This window comes from Piliocolobus tephrosceles, chromosome 4 (assembly GCF_002776525.5).
Source record: "Piliocolobus tephrosceles isolate RC106 chromosome 4, ASM277652v3, whole genome shotgun sequence".
Taxonomy (NCBI): domain Eukaryota; kingdom Metazoa; phylum Chordata; class Mammalia; order Primates; family Cercopithecidae; genus Piliocolobus; species Piliocolobus tephrosceles.
The window spans coordinates 118415645-118434195 of record NC_045437.1 but is presented as its reverse complement, the minus strand read 5'-3'; the positions used below and the strand labels follow the sequence as shown (position 1 = coordinate 118434195).

At 48.3% G+C, this 18551-nt stretch overlaps 1 protein-coding gene across 1 annotated transcript in view; it reads right to left on the bottom strand.

The window, feature by feature from the left end:
- Positions 1 to 18551, bottom strand: part of STK10 (serine/threonine kinase 10) — a 149947-nt gene that overhangs the window by 65743 nt on the left and 65653 nt on the right. Inside the window, exon 4 of the mRNA XM_023218939.3 lies at positions 11129 to 11278. Within this exon, the coding sequence (XP_023074707.1) occupies positions 11129 to 11278 (150 nt within the window). The remainder of the gene's footprint in view (positions 1 to 11128; positions 11279 to 18551) is intronic.

The window sequence follows — 18551 nt, the reverse complement described above, 5'->3', positions numbered from 1 at the left end:
TAAACAGCAAGAACCTTTAAAATATCCATACCATTTTAATCCAATAATTTCAAACCTAAGACTCTGCCCTAATTAAACAGTCTTAAGTTTAAAAAAATGCATAATGATGTTAATCAAAATCCCATTATAATAACAGTGCCATTATAAAATTATAATAATGACATACTAAAAACAACCATAATTGCTTGGCTATCAGGGAGTGATTTTAAAACTTTTTATATAGATTGAGAAAAATGGAGGCCAGGCTCCCCACCACGTCCTGCTGCACCCAGGCAGCGTGGCTCACACCTGTAATCCCAACACTTTGGGAGGCCAAAACAGGCAGATCACTTGAGGCTAGGAGTTTGAGATCAGCCTGGTCAACATGGCAAAACCCAGTCTCTACTAAAAATAAAAAAATTAGCCAGGTGTGGTGGTGTGTGCCTATAATCCCAGATACTTGGGAGGCTGAGGCACAAGAATTGCTTGAACCTGGGAGGTGGAGGCTGCAGTGAGCCGCGATCGCACCACTGCACTCCAGCCCAGGCAATAGAGCGAGACTGTCTCAAAAAAAAAAAAAATTAGCCAGGTGTGGTGGCATGTGCCTATAGTCCAAATTACTTGGGAGGCTGAGGTGAGAGAATCGCTTGAACCCAGGAGGCAGAGGCTGCAGTGAGCCAGGATTGTGCCACTGCACTCCAAGCTGGGCGGTATTTATTGATTACTATTTGTTTTTATTTATTTATTTATTTTTGAGATGGAGTCTTGCTCTGTCACCCAGGCTAGAGTGCAATGGCGCAATCTCGGCTTACTGCAACCTCTGTCTCCCGGGTTCAAGCGATTCTCATGTCTCAGCTCCCCGAGTAGCTGGGATTACAGGCATGCGCCACCACGCCCGGCAAATTTTTGTATTTTTAGTAGAGATGGGGTTTCACTATGTTGCCCAGGCTGGTCTCGAACTCCTAACCTCAGGTGATCCACCTGCCTTGGCCTTCCAAAGGGCTGGGATTATAGGTGTGAGCCACCACACCTGGCTTTATTGATTACTATTTATATTACTATATAAGGTTAAGTGGGGAGAAGGGTGATATACAGTTGAATATATTGTCTGGTCAGAATTATGCCCCTCTCACCCCAAAATGGGCAAAAATACACACTGAACTGACTTGGAGGAAATATACCACACTACTTAAATGGCTGTCTGTGGGTGCTGAGACTTCCACAACTTTGCTATGATAAATGTGTATTATTTGCAGGACTAGCAAAAATAAATGAATACTTTTTTTTTTTCAAGACAGTCTCCCCCTGTCACCCAAGCTGGAGTGTAGGTGGTGCAATCATGGCTCACTGCAGCCTCAACCTCCCAGGCTCAAGCAATCCTCCCACCTCAGCATCCTAAGTAGCTGGGACTACAGGTGCATGCCAGCACACCCAGCTCATTTTTGTATTTTTTTGTAGAGATGGAGTCTCTATGTTGCCCAGGCTGGTCTCAAACCCTGGGTTCAAGCAATCCTCCTGCCTTGGCCTCCCAAAATGCTAGGATTACAGGCGTGAGGCACCAGGCCCAGCCAGTAAGATGTATGTTTACATGTCCTCCAACACTATCAGTCTTTCCTCACACACCCACTGCTAAGAGAAGAATTCAGGGCTACCAAGAGAAATTTGCTCCAGGGCTCCTGCCTTCTGGGGCGAAGTTTCGTCTTGACTGAAAAATAGATTCAGAATGAAACAACACTTGGAGAGAACCCGGGATGCTCCATTTGAAACTCCCGGAATGGAATTTATGAGGGGTGTCCCCTGCGAGCTGATGGCTGCCTTTGGACGATTCATCCCAAGAAGCTGCAGCACTGTGACAACTTCTGGCCACCCTGGGCACCTGTGCCTGGTCTTGAAATGAGCTCCAGGAGCTCCTTTCAGACTCGCAATCTGAAACAAGGAGGCAGCACAATGCCAAGAGGCTGGGCCTGAATATGGGAGAACTTGGTTCCAGCCTCTGCTCTTCTGCTTCCCTGTCCACTCACCCATTCATTCACGTGCTCACCAAGCTCCATCAGGAGCCAGACACCAGCCGGGATGAGAGAATACAATGAGGACCCTCGAGGAATCCACAGTTTAGTTGGGGAAGCAGAGAGTAAGCAAATAAACAAACATCTGCTCCTAACATTGGAAAGTGTTGGGAAGACAGGAGCGTGGGGCTACTCGAGCGCGCGCAGGGCGGGGTGCACCCTGGAGTGAACAGTCATGGAGGGAGGACTGGGGGCCTGGGAGGAAGGACAGTTTGATTCAGCATGCACTAACTGGACATCTATTATGTGCCAGACACTGTTCTAGGCACAGAGATGAAAGTGACCAAGTCCTGCCCGACATGCCACATGTTATTCCCGTGGTGGAGACAGGCACCTGGCAAAACCCCCGAATGCCTGGCAGCGAGAAGGGCCCAGCCAGGGCTGAGAAGGCAGCGCGAAGGAACACAGTGCTGGGGTGTGGGGTGGGGAGCCACTTCAGACACAAACTCAGGATCTGGGGGAGGTATTTCCAGGCAGAGAAAACTGCACACAGACTGGGAGGCAGGAAACAGCAGGCTGGAGGGACCAGCGGGGACAGGACACAGCCTGGCCGGAAGGAGGGGGCTGGGGGTGGAAGCAGATAAGGCAGGAGACAGGCAGGGGGCAGGGCAGTTACAAAGCCTCTGACCCTCACCCTCAGTTTCCCCGTCTGTGACATGGGGGTGATACCACAGAACCATTGCGTAGGTTTTCCTGAGGATTAAATGACAAATGCAAAGCACTGTGCTGCAAGGCCCACTCGTGGCAAAAGTGAGATGATGGTGATTATTTCACCGGCCCATGAGCCAGTCCAGCCTCTTTCAGGCTGGGGCGAGGCTGAGGCTGAACTAAGATCCCCACCACCTCCTGGGAGTGGTCAGGAAAGCTGGCTTCTGAGCCCCGGTTAGTGTGAACTGGACAGCAGTTGCTATATCGGGGGACAGTCTGGCCAGCAAGAGGGGACAGGGAGCCCTCAGCCTCCTGAGGTAGGACCAACAGGTACTGCAAGTGGGGTGGAAAAGCAGGAAACCCAGGTAGAGCCTGGCTCTGCTGATGACCTGGCGGGAGGCTCCCCTGGGCCTCCAGGGTACGAATGGGAAGCTGGCCCCACCTTCGGGGCCCTGGCTCCCCCGCAAACACCACCCAGGGCCGGCACATCATCCCATCCCAAGAAACGTTTTGGGAACAGTGATTGCCTCTCAGGCCCAGGGTGAGGATCCCAGAAGGTGGCCACTCCCCACCATAGGCCCTGCTGATACCTTCCTGAGAAGAGAGAGGAAAAACAGAAACCACCAACGTGCAATGACACACCACACACCGTAGGTCCCCAGGGCCCTCCCTCGGGCACGCACCAGCCAACTCTTTGGGTAGCTGCTACTTCCCCTTCTGCCCACATGATGGGGCCCAGATGGGAGAGCGGGGCAGCCCCACCTTGCAGCCCAGAGCACTGAGCCTGTTTGCTCCCTGCACAGAGTTTATGAGTTTATGTCCCTTGATAGCTGATGGCTGCCCTTGGAGCAATTCAAAAGGGATTTTCACCATGCAGTCTCTTCTGATGAAAACGCTCCCCCTTCTCCTCCCATTTTAAAATGTGTTAGAGACAAGGGCAGCGGAGATATGGCAAATCTCCCTTTCTTGGCTATAATTTCCATAAAGAAAGAGAAAATTTCTGCTGTGTCCACAGTTGTATCCCTGGCCCAATATCTGGAGCAGGAAGCACTCAACAGGTTTATCGAATGAGCATGCTCATGAATAAACAGACAGAATTTGCTAAAGTGCCTTTACTCGTATATGTAAAAAATAAAATAGAGTTTTAAAAACTTGTGTGCCAGCAATTCTATTTGTAGAAATCCATCTCCAAAACCAGATCTATAATATATATGGATGCTTATAAAAGCAACAGCCAAAAAGAATGAAAAATTAGAAATCATCCAAAGAGTTGCTGGAGCTTCGGTGCTGAATGGTTAGATAAACAGCTATGAAATAACATGCAGCTCTTAAAAAGAATGAGGCTGTATTTGTATGGACTAACTTGGAAGTTTATCCCTAATACATGTCCCAAAGATGTTGCTGATTGACCGATGAGTCTTATAAAATGTGTAACATGATTCCAGAAATGATCCAAGAGAAGGTACTCCAGTAGAAGATTATCTTTAAAAGAATGACATATGCCTATTGTGTGTACATGTCTGCATGCATGTGCATACACACACACACACACACACACACACACACACACACACATACACCGGTCTGGAAGTTTGCACATCAAACTTAATGTTCATCTCCCTGGAAGTGGGATTTTGGTGGAGGCAGTGCACAGAAGGGATCTTACATTTTTCACTTTACACACTTTTATTCTTTTTTTTTGAGATGGAGTTTCGTTCTTGTTGCCCAGGCTGGAGTGCAATGGCATGATCTTGGCTCACTGCAACCTCCGTCTCCCGGGTTCAAGCAATTCTCCTGCCTCAGCCTCCCAAGCATCTGGGATTACAGGCATGCACCACCACGCCTGGCAAATTTTGTATTTTTAGTAGAGACGGGGTTTCATTATGTTGGTCAGGCTAGTCTTAAACTCCCGACCTCAGGTGATCCACCTGCCTCGGCCTCCCGAAGTGCTGGGATTACAGGTGTGAGCCACCGTGCCCGGACCACTTTTATTCTTTAAAATGTTTTTGATAGAGTGTATTGTTTCTATGGTTTAAAAAACTGAAATGCATATGTAGCAAAGTTTTTTGGTTTTGTGGGTTTTTTGTTTTTTCTCTATTAAGTAAAACCCAGTAGGGGCCAGGATGTGGTGAAAAGAGAACTGCACACTCCACTGGGGGGTGTGTCAACTGGTATGACCGGCACGGAGGGCACGCCGGCTGCAGCATGAACAAAACCCCGACTCACTGCACACACCCAGCACTCTGCTTCTGAGAATTCCTCCTCAACGTATGTTACAGAAAGAGACTCAAAGATCCATGAACAAGCACAATCATCACTGCATGATTTAGTAAAGAAGATGATAAAACCTCATGAGAAACCTAAGTATCCAATTTAGGGCTTTCCTCAGGGCTCTGATAGGTAAATTACATTTTGTGCCTGTGATAGGTACAAGAAAAACACGAAAATAATCATGTCTCTGAGAATCTTTAAGGATATGGAGGAATACGCTGATATTCAATGTTAAAAACCAGACTAGGAAACTGTATATATATATATAATGAACCTAGTTTATCTTATAAAAACTAATATTGTCACCAGACACGGTGGCTCACGCCTGTAATCCCAGCACTTTGGGAGGCTGAGGCAGACAGATCACCTGAGGTCAGGAGTTCGAGACAAAAACCAACATGGAAAAATCCCCTCTCTACTAAAAATACAAAATTAGCCAGGCGTGGTGGCACATGCCTGTAATCCCAGCTGCTCAGGAGGCTAATGAGGAGAATCTCTTGAACCCGGGAGGCAGAGGTTGCGGTGAGCCGAGATTGTGCCACTGCACTCCAGCCTGGGCAACAAGAGCGAAATTCCATCTCAAAAAAGGAAAGGAAAAACTAGTATTTACTGAGAACTTACCACATGCATAGCACTCACTGTGCAAAGAAACTTATGCATATCATGTGCATGTCTCTTCCTACACATCATTTATATCTATGACCCTTAAGGCAGGGAAAATTATGACTCCCATTTTACAGATAAGGAAGCTTAAGTTAAGAGAGACTAAGAAACGTGCAGAAGGCTACCCAGCTGTGCTCTTTCCTACTATCTGATCCGACTTTTCTGCAGACAAAAAAAAGACTTGGAGGGAAGCCCACGGCGAGTGGTGGTTTATTCTGGCAGGATTAGGAGGGACTTTAATTCTCCTTTTTGTGGGTCTTATTCCAAATTGTGTACAGGACTCTAGCTACTCTTGTGTGTGTGTGTGTGTGTTTTCTGATTACCAAAGTTATGTTGCTTATTAGAAACTCATTATTTTTCACATTAAAAACTATAATACTGGCTGGGTGCGGTGGCTCACGCCTGTAATCCCAGCACTTTGGGAGGCCAAGGCGGGCCTTGGTCAGGAGATCTAGACCGTCCTGGCTAACACAGTGAAACCCCGTCTCTACTAAAAATACAAAAAATTAGCCGGGTGAGGTGGCAGGCGCCTGTAGTCCCAGCTACTCAGAGGCTGAGGCAGGAGAATGGTGTGAACCCGGGAGGCGGAGCTTGCAGTGAGCCGAGATCGCGCCACTGCACTCCAGCCTGGGCGACAAAGTGAGACTCCGTCTCAAAAAAAAAAAAAAAAAAAAACTATAATACAGCTAAACATTTAGGGGTTTGCTGTGTATAGCTCCAGATTTATTTGTATTACAATTATATATATATATTTTTTTTTTTTTTAATTAAAACAAATTTTTATAGTGACAGGGTCTCACGATGTTGCCCAGGCTGGTCTCAAACGCCTGGTTTAGCAATCCCATCACCTTCGCCTCCCAAAGTGCTGGGGTTACAGGTGTGAGCCAACATGCCCTACCTAAAAATTATATATAAGTAGAAACAGACAAAAATTACATATACTTAATTTTTATGTATTTGCTACTTTTAAAAATGTAATCAGATTAAACATGCTATTTTGCAGTCACTTTTCCCCTTCAAAGTATGTATTATACATCTTTGTAAGAGATTACACATTTTCTGCAACTTAATTTCAATAGGTGAAAAAGATTCCACTGTTTGATAGCACCGTAACCTATTTAATCCTCTACTGAAGTACATACACTTGGATCACTTCTGATTTCTTGCTCTTACAAATACTGTTGCAATGTCTATCTTTGTATATATCTTTCTATACAGGTATCAATACCATAATTACCTTTATAATGAAAAAATTATATAAACAGTGTAAAATACATTATAACATGCACGAAAACAGTGAACTTAGCATGTACGCACACTTACAAGGGAGTCTCTCATCTGTCTGTCCCCTTGACTGTAGGTTACCAAAAGGATGAATCCAAGGTAGGAGGAACCTTGTCATTCAGAAAACAGTGAAAACCATCCAGGGCAAAATCCCAACAGTGCTCCTGTGGACAAACACTAGCCAGGTTCCCCCATGGTACAAGCAGGAAAGCAAAGGGCAGAGAGGTGCTGGGACCTGCTGAAACTGAAATGGGGACAGAAGAGAGCACGTGCTTCTACCCTCAGCCCTGGGATCTCCAGCTCGCAGCAGCCAGTGCACAGCTGAGTTCATTAAGAAAGTGGCTTCTTCTAATGAGAGGGATGACGTGCCCTCCCAGAAGTGTCAAGGAAACAGTACGGACAGGGAAGTGAGAAGATTCTAGCTTGATTGTAGATAAATTGCTAAATGCCTCTGAGTATCAGTTTCCTCACCTATTAAATAGTGATCATATTATTTAGCCAAATGTGAGACGGGAAGAACTGCTCTACCATGGTAATGAAACTGTCTTTGCAAAATTATAACTGAGGAAATGATGACAGTGAAAGAAATCAGACCTAACCGACTCCATCTTGCTTCTAACCTTAAAGCTGTCCGTGTTCATTCCTGGGCGTAGGCCAAACTCACTCTGGGAAAAAAATCAGTTCACGGTTTGACTCTGAAACAAAAGTGACAACAGCCCTTTCCCGAAAAGACCCTCTTCTTGAAGAAGAGGACCAGTCTGCCTTTGCAGGACTAACAAATTAGCTACAAGATTAGAAATTACAAGAGGCCGAGCGCGGTGGCTCAAGCCTGTAATCCCAGCACTTTGGGAGGCCGAGACGGGCGGATCACGAAGTCAGGAGATCGAGACCATCCTGGCTAACATGGTGAAACCCCGTCTCTACTAAAAAATACAAAAAACTAGCCGGGCGAGGTGGCGGGCGCCCGTAGTCCCAGCTACTCAGGAGGCTGAGGCAGGAGAATGGCATAAACCCGGGAGGCAGAGCTTGCAGTGAGCTGAGATCCGGCCACCGCACTCCAGCCTGGGAGACAGAGCGAGACTCCGTCTCAAAAAAAAAAAAAAAAAAGAAATTACAGTTTAGGGGTCACGCAGCCTCTGGCTTCAAGAGTCTGAACTCCTCAAATTGCTCCTGGGGATAACATCACTATTGTCAAACCTCAGATCAGCCTTGAGTTATTTTGTAGACCCTACATTCGATGGATCAGTTGACACCACCCAGGTGGTAATCCAGCTCCACCAGTTCTTCCATCACACCCAGGAATAGAAAACAGCCAGAAAAACTCACATTGACCCCCTACAATTCCATCTCCAACCTGACCAATCAGCACCCCCCACTTCCCAAGCCCTGCCTGCCAAATTATCTTTAAAAACTCTGATCCCAGAATGCTTGGGGAGGCTGATTTGAGTAATAATAAAACTTCAGTCTCCTGCACAGCGGCTCTGCATAAATTATTCTTTCTCCATTGCAATTCCCCTGTCTTGATAAATCAGATCTGTCAAGGCAGTGAGCAAGGTGAACCCATGGTGTGCTTACAGTAAGGTTATGTTTATTTTCTTTTGTTTTTTTAGGAACCTAGAGACACGTGCCCATTTGATGAGGGCTTCGTCTTCCAGTCTGACCCCCCACCTTCGGTCTTCACTGACTCTCCTCCCCGCATCACACTGCACTGTCTTCCTGACACTCTCCCCACACTCATCACCAACACAGCCCTTTGTTCTTGCTTCCCATCCCTCAAGCTTCTGCCTCACTTACTTTCCCTCTGCTGGGCCTCTGTGATTGTCATAGGCTGGGCAGAGTGGGTGGACAGCAATTTGTTTTTCTGGCCAGTCCAAACCCTCCCTTCCTCTGAAAAACCATCTCCCCACCCACCACACTGCCTCACTGTGGGGGCAAGGGCTACTTCCGTGTTGTCACGTGACCCCACCCTCCATGCCAGAGACTGAAGAGCCCGGCCCATGGGAGACACCCTCCTTCCTGGGCCTCACTGCTTGTTCCAAGGATTACTATCTGGGCCAAGTGGGGGCCAATCAGAGCCCTCCCCCGGGATTATTGATGCCAAAGCCTCCAACGGTGAGTTCAGGCTCATGCAGCAGGTGGTGATGCTGGGAAAGGTGAAACTAGATGGTATCCTGAGCTTGGTGGAGAGGGTTGGTCTGGGAGCCTAACCTACATGCACAGAAAGCCAAGGGCCGGGGAGGTGGTCCTGGCAGTGTTTATGTTCCAGGTTCCAACTAACTTTAAAGCCCAGCCAGCTGTATTTCTTCTCCAATTTGGCTCCATGATGTACACATTTTCCTGTCTGCCTTAACTCTTAGGAAGTGGGTTTTTACCATTTGCCACTAAGAGAGGCGACAAGAGGGTAGTGGTTAAGCGCATAGGCTCTGGAGCCAGCTGCCTTGGTTTGAACCCCAGTTGTTCCTCTTATCAGCAGAGTGACCCTGGATAAGTCAGTCTTGCTAGGTCCCAAATCCGTCCTGCAAGATGTTATCAGTGGCCTTTGAGAATGGAATGAGTTAACACATATCAGATGCTGGCTCAGTGCATGGTAGCCCTAGTGAAAGAACCAGGCCCCCAGCCTGCTGGTAGCAGGAAATAGCAATGCTAGGCTAGGTGAAGGCAGGAGTGAGAGATGGGCATTTGGCTTCCTGACTGGTCCACCTGCCAGGGTCTCCAGCACATTGGGCAGGGCCGGGGCGGGGGGGTTGGGAGTTGGGGATGCTGAAGTAACTAACCATAGGCTAAAGTGATAGTAGTGCTGGAAGTGAGTGTTTATTGAGTACCAACTGTGTGTTTTTTTTTTTTTTTTTTTTTCTCGTGAAACAGAGTCTTACTCTGTTGCCCAGACTGGAGTGCAGTGGCACAGTCTCAGCTCACTGCAACTTCCACCTCCTGGGTTCAAGCAATTCTCCTGCCTCAGCCTCCCGAGTAGCTGGGACTACAGGCGTGTGCCACCACGCCTGGCTAATTTTTGTATTTTTAGTAGAGATTGGGGTTTCGAGATGTTGGCCAGGCTGGTCTCAAACTCCTGACCTCAGGTGATCCACCCACCTTGGCCTCCCAAAGTGCTAGGATTACAGGCGTGAGCTATTGTGCGCAGCCAAAAATCATTACTTTCAAAAATACATTGCAGCCATATAATTTGGTGATGCAGAAGTACACAGCAGAAGAGCTCAAAGCGCTTGTCTCTGCAGGTGGATGGCAAAAGGAGACACATGAGGAGATGACACACGTATGTGTCACTTTGGTTAAAAAAATAAAAACATTAAAAATACAAAGAGACACTTAAAGAAGGTTTTGAGCCGGGAGCGATGGTTCACACCTGTAATCCCAGCACCTTGGGAGGCTGAGGTGGGTGGTTCACTTGGGTCAGGAGCTTGAGACCAGCCTGGCCAACATGGTGAAACCCGGTCTCTACTAAAAATACAAAAATTAGCCAGGCATGGTGATGGGTGCCTGTAGTCCCAGCTACTCAGAAGGCTGAGGCAAGAGAATCACTTGAACCCAGGAGGTGGAGGTTGCAGTGAGCCGAGATTTCGCCACTGCACTCCAGCCTGGGCAACAGTGAGACTGCCCAAAAAAAAAAAGAAGGTTTTGATATATGTGCTTAATGTCCTACTGTTTTCCATCTGGGGATGGAGCTGGGTCATCCCTCCATCCATCACTCTCACTCGAATTCTCTTGATTAGAAAGAAGCTGGCCAGGCACAGTGGTGCATACCTGTAATCTCAGCATTTTGGGAGGCCAAGGCGGGCATATCACTTGAGATCAGGAGTTTGAGATCAGCTTGGCCAACATGGTAAAACCTCATCTCTACTAAAAGTATAAAAAGTAGCCAGGCATGGCGGCAGGCGCCTGTGATCCCAGCTACTTGGGAAGCTGAAACACAAGAATCACTTGAACCTGGGAGGTGGAGGTTGCAGTGAGCCAAGAATGCACCACTGCACACCAGCCTGGGTGACAGAGCAAGACTGTCTCAAAAAAATAAAATAAAATAAAATAATTTTTAAAAAAGAATGAAGAGTAGGAAGGGGGGAACTGCTGACATGCCAAGAGGGCGTAGGCGTGAGGACCTCACACCCCCACGAGGTCCACACTCCCACTGGCCTGCAGAGGCCAGGCCGACACCCCCAGGCAGGCACCCTGTGGCTCCACCTTTCCCACCCTGAGTCCCTTACCCAGCCTGATGTCTCCCTCAAGGGTCATCAGCACGTTGCCAGCTTTCAGATCTCGGTGGATGATCCTCTTGCTGTGCAGGAAGTTGAGGGCTTCTAGCATCTGGCGGCAAACCACCTGTATCTGGGGCTCTGTGAGGCCTCTGTCCAGCTCTGGAAATGGAGGAGAACGGCTGTCATTTCAGGAAGCACTTGCCACAGGCAGCTGAAATGTCAGGCCCATGCCAGGGAGAAATATAAAAGCCACCAATATTAGGCCAGGCGCGGTGGCTCACACCTGTAATCCCAGCACTTTGGGAGGCCGAGACAGGTGGATTACGAGGTCAGGAGTTCAAGGCTTTTGTTGAAATCCTGTCTCTACTAAAAATACAAAAATTAGCCAGGTGTGGTGGCAGGCGCCTGTAATCCCAGCTACTCACGAGGCTGAGGCAGGAAAATTGCTTGAACCTGGGCAGCAGAGGTTGCAGTGAGCTGAGATCGCACCACTGCACTCCAGCCTGTGCGACTCAGTGAGACTCCATCTCAAAAAAAAAAAAAAAAGCCACCAATATTAAGGAGTGCTCACCGTGTACTGGATTCATTTCTAAGCAGGTCATGCGCACTGACCCATTCTGTCTTCATAACAGTCCTATGAAGCAGGCACAATTATTGTCCCCATTTTACAGAACAAGAAATTGAGGCTTGGAAAGGTTAAGCCACTTGCTCAAGGTCATGCAGGTGGGAAGTCACAGATCTGAGATTCAAACCAGGGTCTGGCTTTAGAGTTCAGGTTTGTAAACGTAAGCCCAACTGAGACATAGAGATCTGTTGCGTCTGCAGACACTGGGAGGGCACTTACTATGTGTCTGGCTCTGTGCTTGGAGCAGGAAGGCAGAGGGGACATGGAAACGGTGAGTGACACTTGGAACAGAGTGAGGTGCAGGCATGTGGGAGGTCAGAATGCGCAGAAACCCCTTGTAGCTGAGGGAACTGGGAGGGTGCCCAGAAGAAATGACATTTGGGTTGTGTCTTAAAGGAACAGAATAGGTGGGGCAAGGGCACTCTAGGTCAAGGAGCCAGCAGAGGCAATGGTTGACATGAGCTGGTGTTTACAAAATGTCCACTGGGGCCGGGCGCAGTGGCTCATGCCTGTAATCCCAGCACTTTGGGAGGCAGAGGTGGGTAGATCATGAGGTCAGGAGTTCAAGACCATTCTGGCCAACATGATGAAACCCTGTCTCTACTAAAAATACAAAAATTAGCTGGGCGTGGTGGTGGGTGCCTGTAATCCCAGCTACTCAGGAGGCTGAGGCAGGAGAATCGCTTGAACCCAGGAGGCGGAGGTTGCAGTGAGCCAAGATCACGCCACTGCACTCCAGCCTGGGTGACAGAGCGAGACTCGGTCTCCTTTTTGCCTATTAAATTTTCCACTGGCTGTTGGTGTTGGCACCAGGGGATGTGGAAAGGGAAGGGCCAGAGAGGCTGGAGGGCTGGTAGCCAAGAGTCTTTTATGTGCTAATCAGCAGGGAGACACAAAGTCCACGTGCACATGCGGCAGACAGCTCAATGCCAGGGTCCTTCTTCCCTGAGGTTCGTAGGTTGAGTAGGTCTGAGCAGGCAAGGAGCAGGAAGGTGGGAAGCAGGAAGAATATTCCTGGAAACGGGAACAGACTTGTGTGGTGGGAGGGGGCAGATGAAGGGAAAGTGACTCGAGGTTAGAGGTCAGCAGACCTTGACTCTGCAGGACCTCTGGGCCACGCTGTGGAGGGTGCATTTTATTTGCAATGCAGTGGGCAGTTCATGAGAGGTTCTGAGTGGGGCAGACACAGTCTGGTCTTTGCATTTAAAAAAATTCCCGGCCGGGCGCGGTGGCTCAAGCCTGTAATCCCAGCACTTTGGGAGGCCGAGACGGGCGGATCACGAGGTCAGGAGATCGAGACCATCCTGGCTAACCCGGTGAAACCCCGTCTCTACTAAAAAAAATACAAAAAAACTAGCCGGGCGAGGTAGTGGGCGCCTGTAGTCCCAGCTACTCAGGAGGCTGAGGCAGGAGAATGGCGTTAACCCAGGAGGCGGAGCTTGCAGTGAGCCAAGATCCGGCCACTGCACTCCAGCCAGGGCGACAGAGCGAGACTCCGTCTCAAAAAATAAATAAATAAATAAATAAATAAATAAATAAATAAAAAAATAAAAAAATTCCCATGGCTGAAAGCAGGGGCTCAATGCCGTAGGGCCAGCTACTTAGGAGGCAAAGGTGGGAGAATCACTTGAGGCCAGGAGTTCAAGGCCAGCCTGGGCAACATAGCGAGATCCAGCTATGCTTGTAACATTTATTTTGTTATAAATAAAATAAAATAAAATAAAATAAATAAACAAATAATTCCCTCTAGCACAGCAAAGAGCTTGCTGGGCAGCAGGGGCAGGGGCTCAGCTGAAGGTCATCACAGTGGTCCAGACAGCAGCCACGGCAGAGAGAAAGACAGTTGCTCAATGGATGGATTGGGGAGGTGGAGTGAGAAGATTCCAGGGTGACAGCCTTGTGCTCCGCATCCCATGGGACTGTCCTGATTGAGTCACTGTTACCACCCAAGACCGCTGTGAGCAGGGGAGCTACCTCCCTTGGCCTGCCAGGTTCCCAGGCTGTCCTAAGCCTGGTCACCCAAGGGCACTGCTCTGAGTCCTTCCTCTGCCTACAACAGCACTGCTGTGTCCAGCTTGCCCAGTGGTGCCTGGCCAGGAATCCACAAGGCTCAGTTCTCCCAGCCAGGCTCTCAGGAGTGGTATAATAGACATGCCAGCCAGGAATGCAAGTACCAACTGCCCTGCTCTGGGAAGCCAGGCCCCAGACCAGGGCTCCTGGACCAGGAATCCTTCTCTCTGGAGTCTGCAAGCTGCCTGCCCCCTGTCCCTGTGGCCTCATCCTGAACCTCTGTGTCTCCAGCCAGGGGCCAAGATCAGAGCCTGCATGGGCTACAGGACCACACAGACCAAGGCTGTACCCAGGTGATGCCTCTCACTAGCTGTGTGGTTACTGGCAAGTCGCCCAAGCTCTCTGGCCCTTCACTTCCTGGTCTGTGAAATGGGATGATTATAATCGACATAGGCAGGGCTCCAGCCATCAGCCATGTCCAGTTCTCAGTGTGGAAAATAGGCAATAAAAGGAGATTATTGCTATGTTGGTTCTAAGATGAGTCCAGGACTAGAATATTTGCCGCAATTTTTTTAATGGCAAAAATGTGTCTTGCTTATGTCTAATTTACTGATATAAATGAAATAGGAATGATAAAAATACTGATGGTGATGATGAAGATAATTATGATCTAATCACCATCATTTTTTGAGCCCTTATAATGTGCCAGGCATGAGGATAAGGACACAGTGCATATTGTCATTTAATCCTCATAGTAACCCAGTGAGGTGGGTAGGATACACTCTTTAATTTTGTTTTATTGTTGTTGGGTTTCCTTCCTTCCCCCCTCCCTCCCTCCCTCCCTCCCTTCTCTCTTTCTCTCTCTTTCTCCCTCCCTCCTTCCCTCCCTCTCTCTTTCTCTCTCTCTCTCTTCCTTTCTTTCTTTCTTGAGTCTTGCTGTGTTGCCCAGGCTGGAGTGCAGTAGCATGATCTTGGCTCACTATAACCTCCACCTCCTGGGTTCAAGCGATTCTCCTGCCTCAGCCTCTCTAGTAGCTGGGATGACAGGCACGTGCCACTACGCCAGGCTAATTTTTTTGTATTATTGGTAGAGACAAGGTTTTACCACATTGGCCAGGCTGATTTTGAACTCCTGACCTCGGGGTGATCCACCCACCTCGGCCTCCCAAAGTACTGGGATTACAGGCATGAGCCACTGTGCCCAGCCTAATTTTGTTTTGTTTGTTTGTTTCAGACGGGGTCCCACTCTGTTGCCCAGGCTAGAGTGCAGTAGATCATGGCCCACTGCAGCCTCGACCTCCCAGGCTCAAGCAATCTTCCGACCTCAGCCTCCTGAGTAGCTGGAACCACAGGTGTGGGCCACCGCGCTCAGCTAGTTTATAAAAAAATTTTTTTGGCTGGGCGTGGTGGCTCACGCCTGTAATCCCAGCACTTTGGGAGGCCGAGGCGGGCAGATCACCTGAGGTTGGGAGTTCAAGACCAGCCTGACCAACATGGAGAAACCCCGTCTCCACTAAAAATACAAAATTAGCCGGGTGTGGTGGCGCGTGCCTGTAATCCCAGCTACTTGGGAGGCTGAGGCAGAAGAATCGACAGAACCCAGGGGGCGGAGGCTGCAGTGTGCCGAGATTGCGCCATTGCACAATTGTTGCCTGGGCAACAAGAGCGAAACTCTGTCTCAAAATAAATAAATAAATAATTTTCTGTTTTGCGGAGACAGAGTCTCACTACGTTGTCCAAGCTGGTAGTCTTGGACTTCTAGCCACAAGCAATCTCCTACCTTGGTTTCTCAAAGTGTTGGGATTACAGGCATGTGCCACTATGCCTAACTAATGCATTTTTCTCTTTTTTTTTTTTTTTTTTTGAGACGGAGTCTCTGTCACCCAGGCTGGAATTCAGTAGCGTGATCTTGACTCACTGCAACCTCTGCCACCTGGGTTCAAATGATTCTCCTGCCTCAGCATCCCGAGTAGCTGGGATTATAGGGACCTGCCGCCGTACCCAGCTAATTTTTGTATTTTTAGTGCAGATGGGCTTTCACCATCTTGGCCAGGCTGGTCTTGAACTCCTGACCTCATGATCCACCCACTGCAGCCTCCCAAAGTGCTGGCATTACAGGCGTGACCCACCATGCCCGGCCTGATACACTTTTTAAAGTCAGGATTATTGAGGTATAATTTACATATGGAAAAAATTCACTTTTTTAAACGTATACAGTTTTATAAATTTTGACAAACATATTCAGTCATGGAACCCCCATCACAATTTAGATACAAAAATCCATCCATCATCCTCCAAGGTTCCCCTGTGACCTTTGTAGTAAACTCTTCCCGTTTCCAGTCCCTATGTAATCACTAATTTGTTTTCTATGCCTATGGCCTTGCCTTTTTCTAAAGTGTCATATAATTGGAATCATACAATATGCAGCCTTTTGAGTCCAATACATTTTTAGAAACAGTTTTTAATTACACAGCAACGCATGAATACCTTCTCCTTATTAAAGAAACTACAACACTGCAAAGTCCCCTTTGACACCACATCTAATCCTAGCCTCTCATCCTTTCCATGATAAGAGGGTGGAGACCCAAGATGTTTAGTAGCCAGCAAGGTATGGCCAACCATATCCATTCCAATCAGAACAGGCCCTAGGTGTTACACAGAATGGCCCCACGGTGACATACCACGTGGGTATTCTCTCCATCTCACAAAAGGGCCAGTCCTGTGCCCCAAAGCCTCCAAAAAGAGGAACCTGGAATGGATGTCAGCGAATGGACCCCTGGGCCCCAAGCTCAGGCCAGTAATGCTTCCCAGCCATGCGGGGCAAAGGGGAGATGGATGGAGGAGCAGAAAGCCCCTCTAAGCAGGATAGGCATCGGCAGGAAAGTCAACCCTAAACACAGAGCTGCAATGAGGACCTGGCTCTGAACCTGTCGGCTGTTCCCATTTCAGCTTCTCTTCATACATCACGATTTCCAAAATGTTCCTTTAACTGCTGCCACCAACAGGGGGAAAGCTGCCTAGGGCTGAAGCAGTCAGGGCCACGAGGAGAAATGGAGCAGGAGCCAGAGCAGGGTTTATCTGCCGGCTGAGCTGTAGTCTAGGTCACGCCCCAGCTGTGAATGAGGTCGAGGACACGGTACACTTCAGTGCCTTTTCCATCTCTGATACTCCCCTCCAGCCAAGCTCATTCAGTTAAGCTGCATACCAGGGGACACAGAGGGTGCTAGCTGGCTTCCATTTCCCCCTTCTTTTTTTGGTATCAGAACATATGGCTACCCAGCTAAGAAAAAACCACATTCCCCAGCCTCCCTTCCAGCTGTGTGTGATATGCTACAGCCAATGAGACATAAATCAAGGTGCCACGTGGAGCTTTTCTGAAGTCTCTTTAAAAGAGTCTTCAGTGTGGGATAGGGATGGGTGGTTATTCTACCCTGTTGTCTTCCATCCTGCTGCTTGGAATTCAGATGTGATGGCTGGAGCTCCCACGCCATCTTGTCATCAAGGGCAGAAAACCAGCATGAGAATGGGGCTAACACAGAGGATGGGGGCCAAGAGTTGGATAAAGAAATCAAGTCCATATCGTAACTATTTTTTTATTTTTTTATTTTTTTAATTTTTTTGAGGCAGAGTCTCACTCTGTCACCGGGGCTGGAGTGCACTGGCATGATCTTAGTTCACTGCAACCTCTGCTTCCTGGGCTCAAGCAATCCTCCAGCCTCAGCCTCCCAAGTAGCTGGGATTACAGGCACAAACCACTAATGCCCAGCTCATTTTTGTATTTTTTGTAGAGACGGGGTTTTGCCCTGTTGCCCAGGCTGGTCTCAAACTCCTGAGCTCAAAGTGATCCACCCGCCTCGGCCTCCCAAAGTGCTAGGATTACAGGTGTGAGCCACCACACTCCACCCCTTATCATAACTCTTTAAAACTCCTGGAACAAGCTGTGCCTGAAGCTAGCCATCCTTGAAGTCTTCAGTTATTTGTGCAAATAAATTCCACCTCCCACATTCCCTACCTTTCCCCCACCTAAAAAAGTTTGAGTATTTTGGCTCCTTATAAACTAAAGTCTCAATTCATACCAGATTATCACTTTTATACTGTTAGATTCTATCTCCGAAATGATAATCTTCAAAGGCAGTGCCTGCTTGCTGAGAGAAGGCACACCCAAGAGTCATGTAACATGTGCCATGTATCCTCCCCGATACTGTCGTCTACCTGGGAACTTGGTGGGCAGTAAGTGGCTCTGTAATGAAGGCCTGTGGGTCCTACATTTCCTTTTTTTTTTTGAGACGGAGTCTCGCTCTGTTGCCCAGGCTTGAGTGCAGTGGCGCAATCTCTGCTCACTGCAAGCTCCGCCTCCCAGGTTCACGCCATTCTCCTGCTTCAGCCTCCTGAGTAGCTGGGACTACAGGTGCCCACCACCACTCCCGATTTTTAGTAGAGACAAGGTTTCACTGTGTTAGCCAGGATGGTCTCGATCTCCTGACCTCGTGATCCACCCACCTCGGCCTCCCAAAGTGCTGGGATTACAGGTGTGAGGCACCGCGCCCAGCCCCTGTGGGTCCTACATTTCTACAGCCCAGGATGGGGATGGACTACCGTAAATTTCACACATTCCTGACATGGGTTTGGATCATAATCCTAAAAGACATAATCCCAAATACCATAATTCCAAATGTTGAAATCCCCAAAGATCAAAATCCCTAAAGTCTAAAATCCTAAAAATCTCAATCACAGGATAGTTGTATCCTGTTAGGCCAACTCTTTTTTTTTTTTTTTTTTTTGAGACGGAGTCTGGCT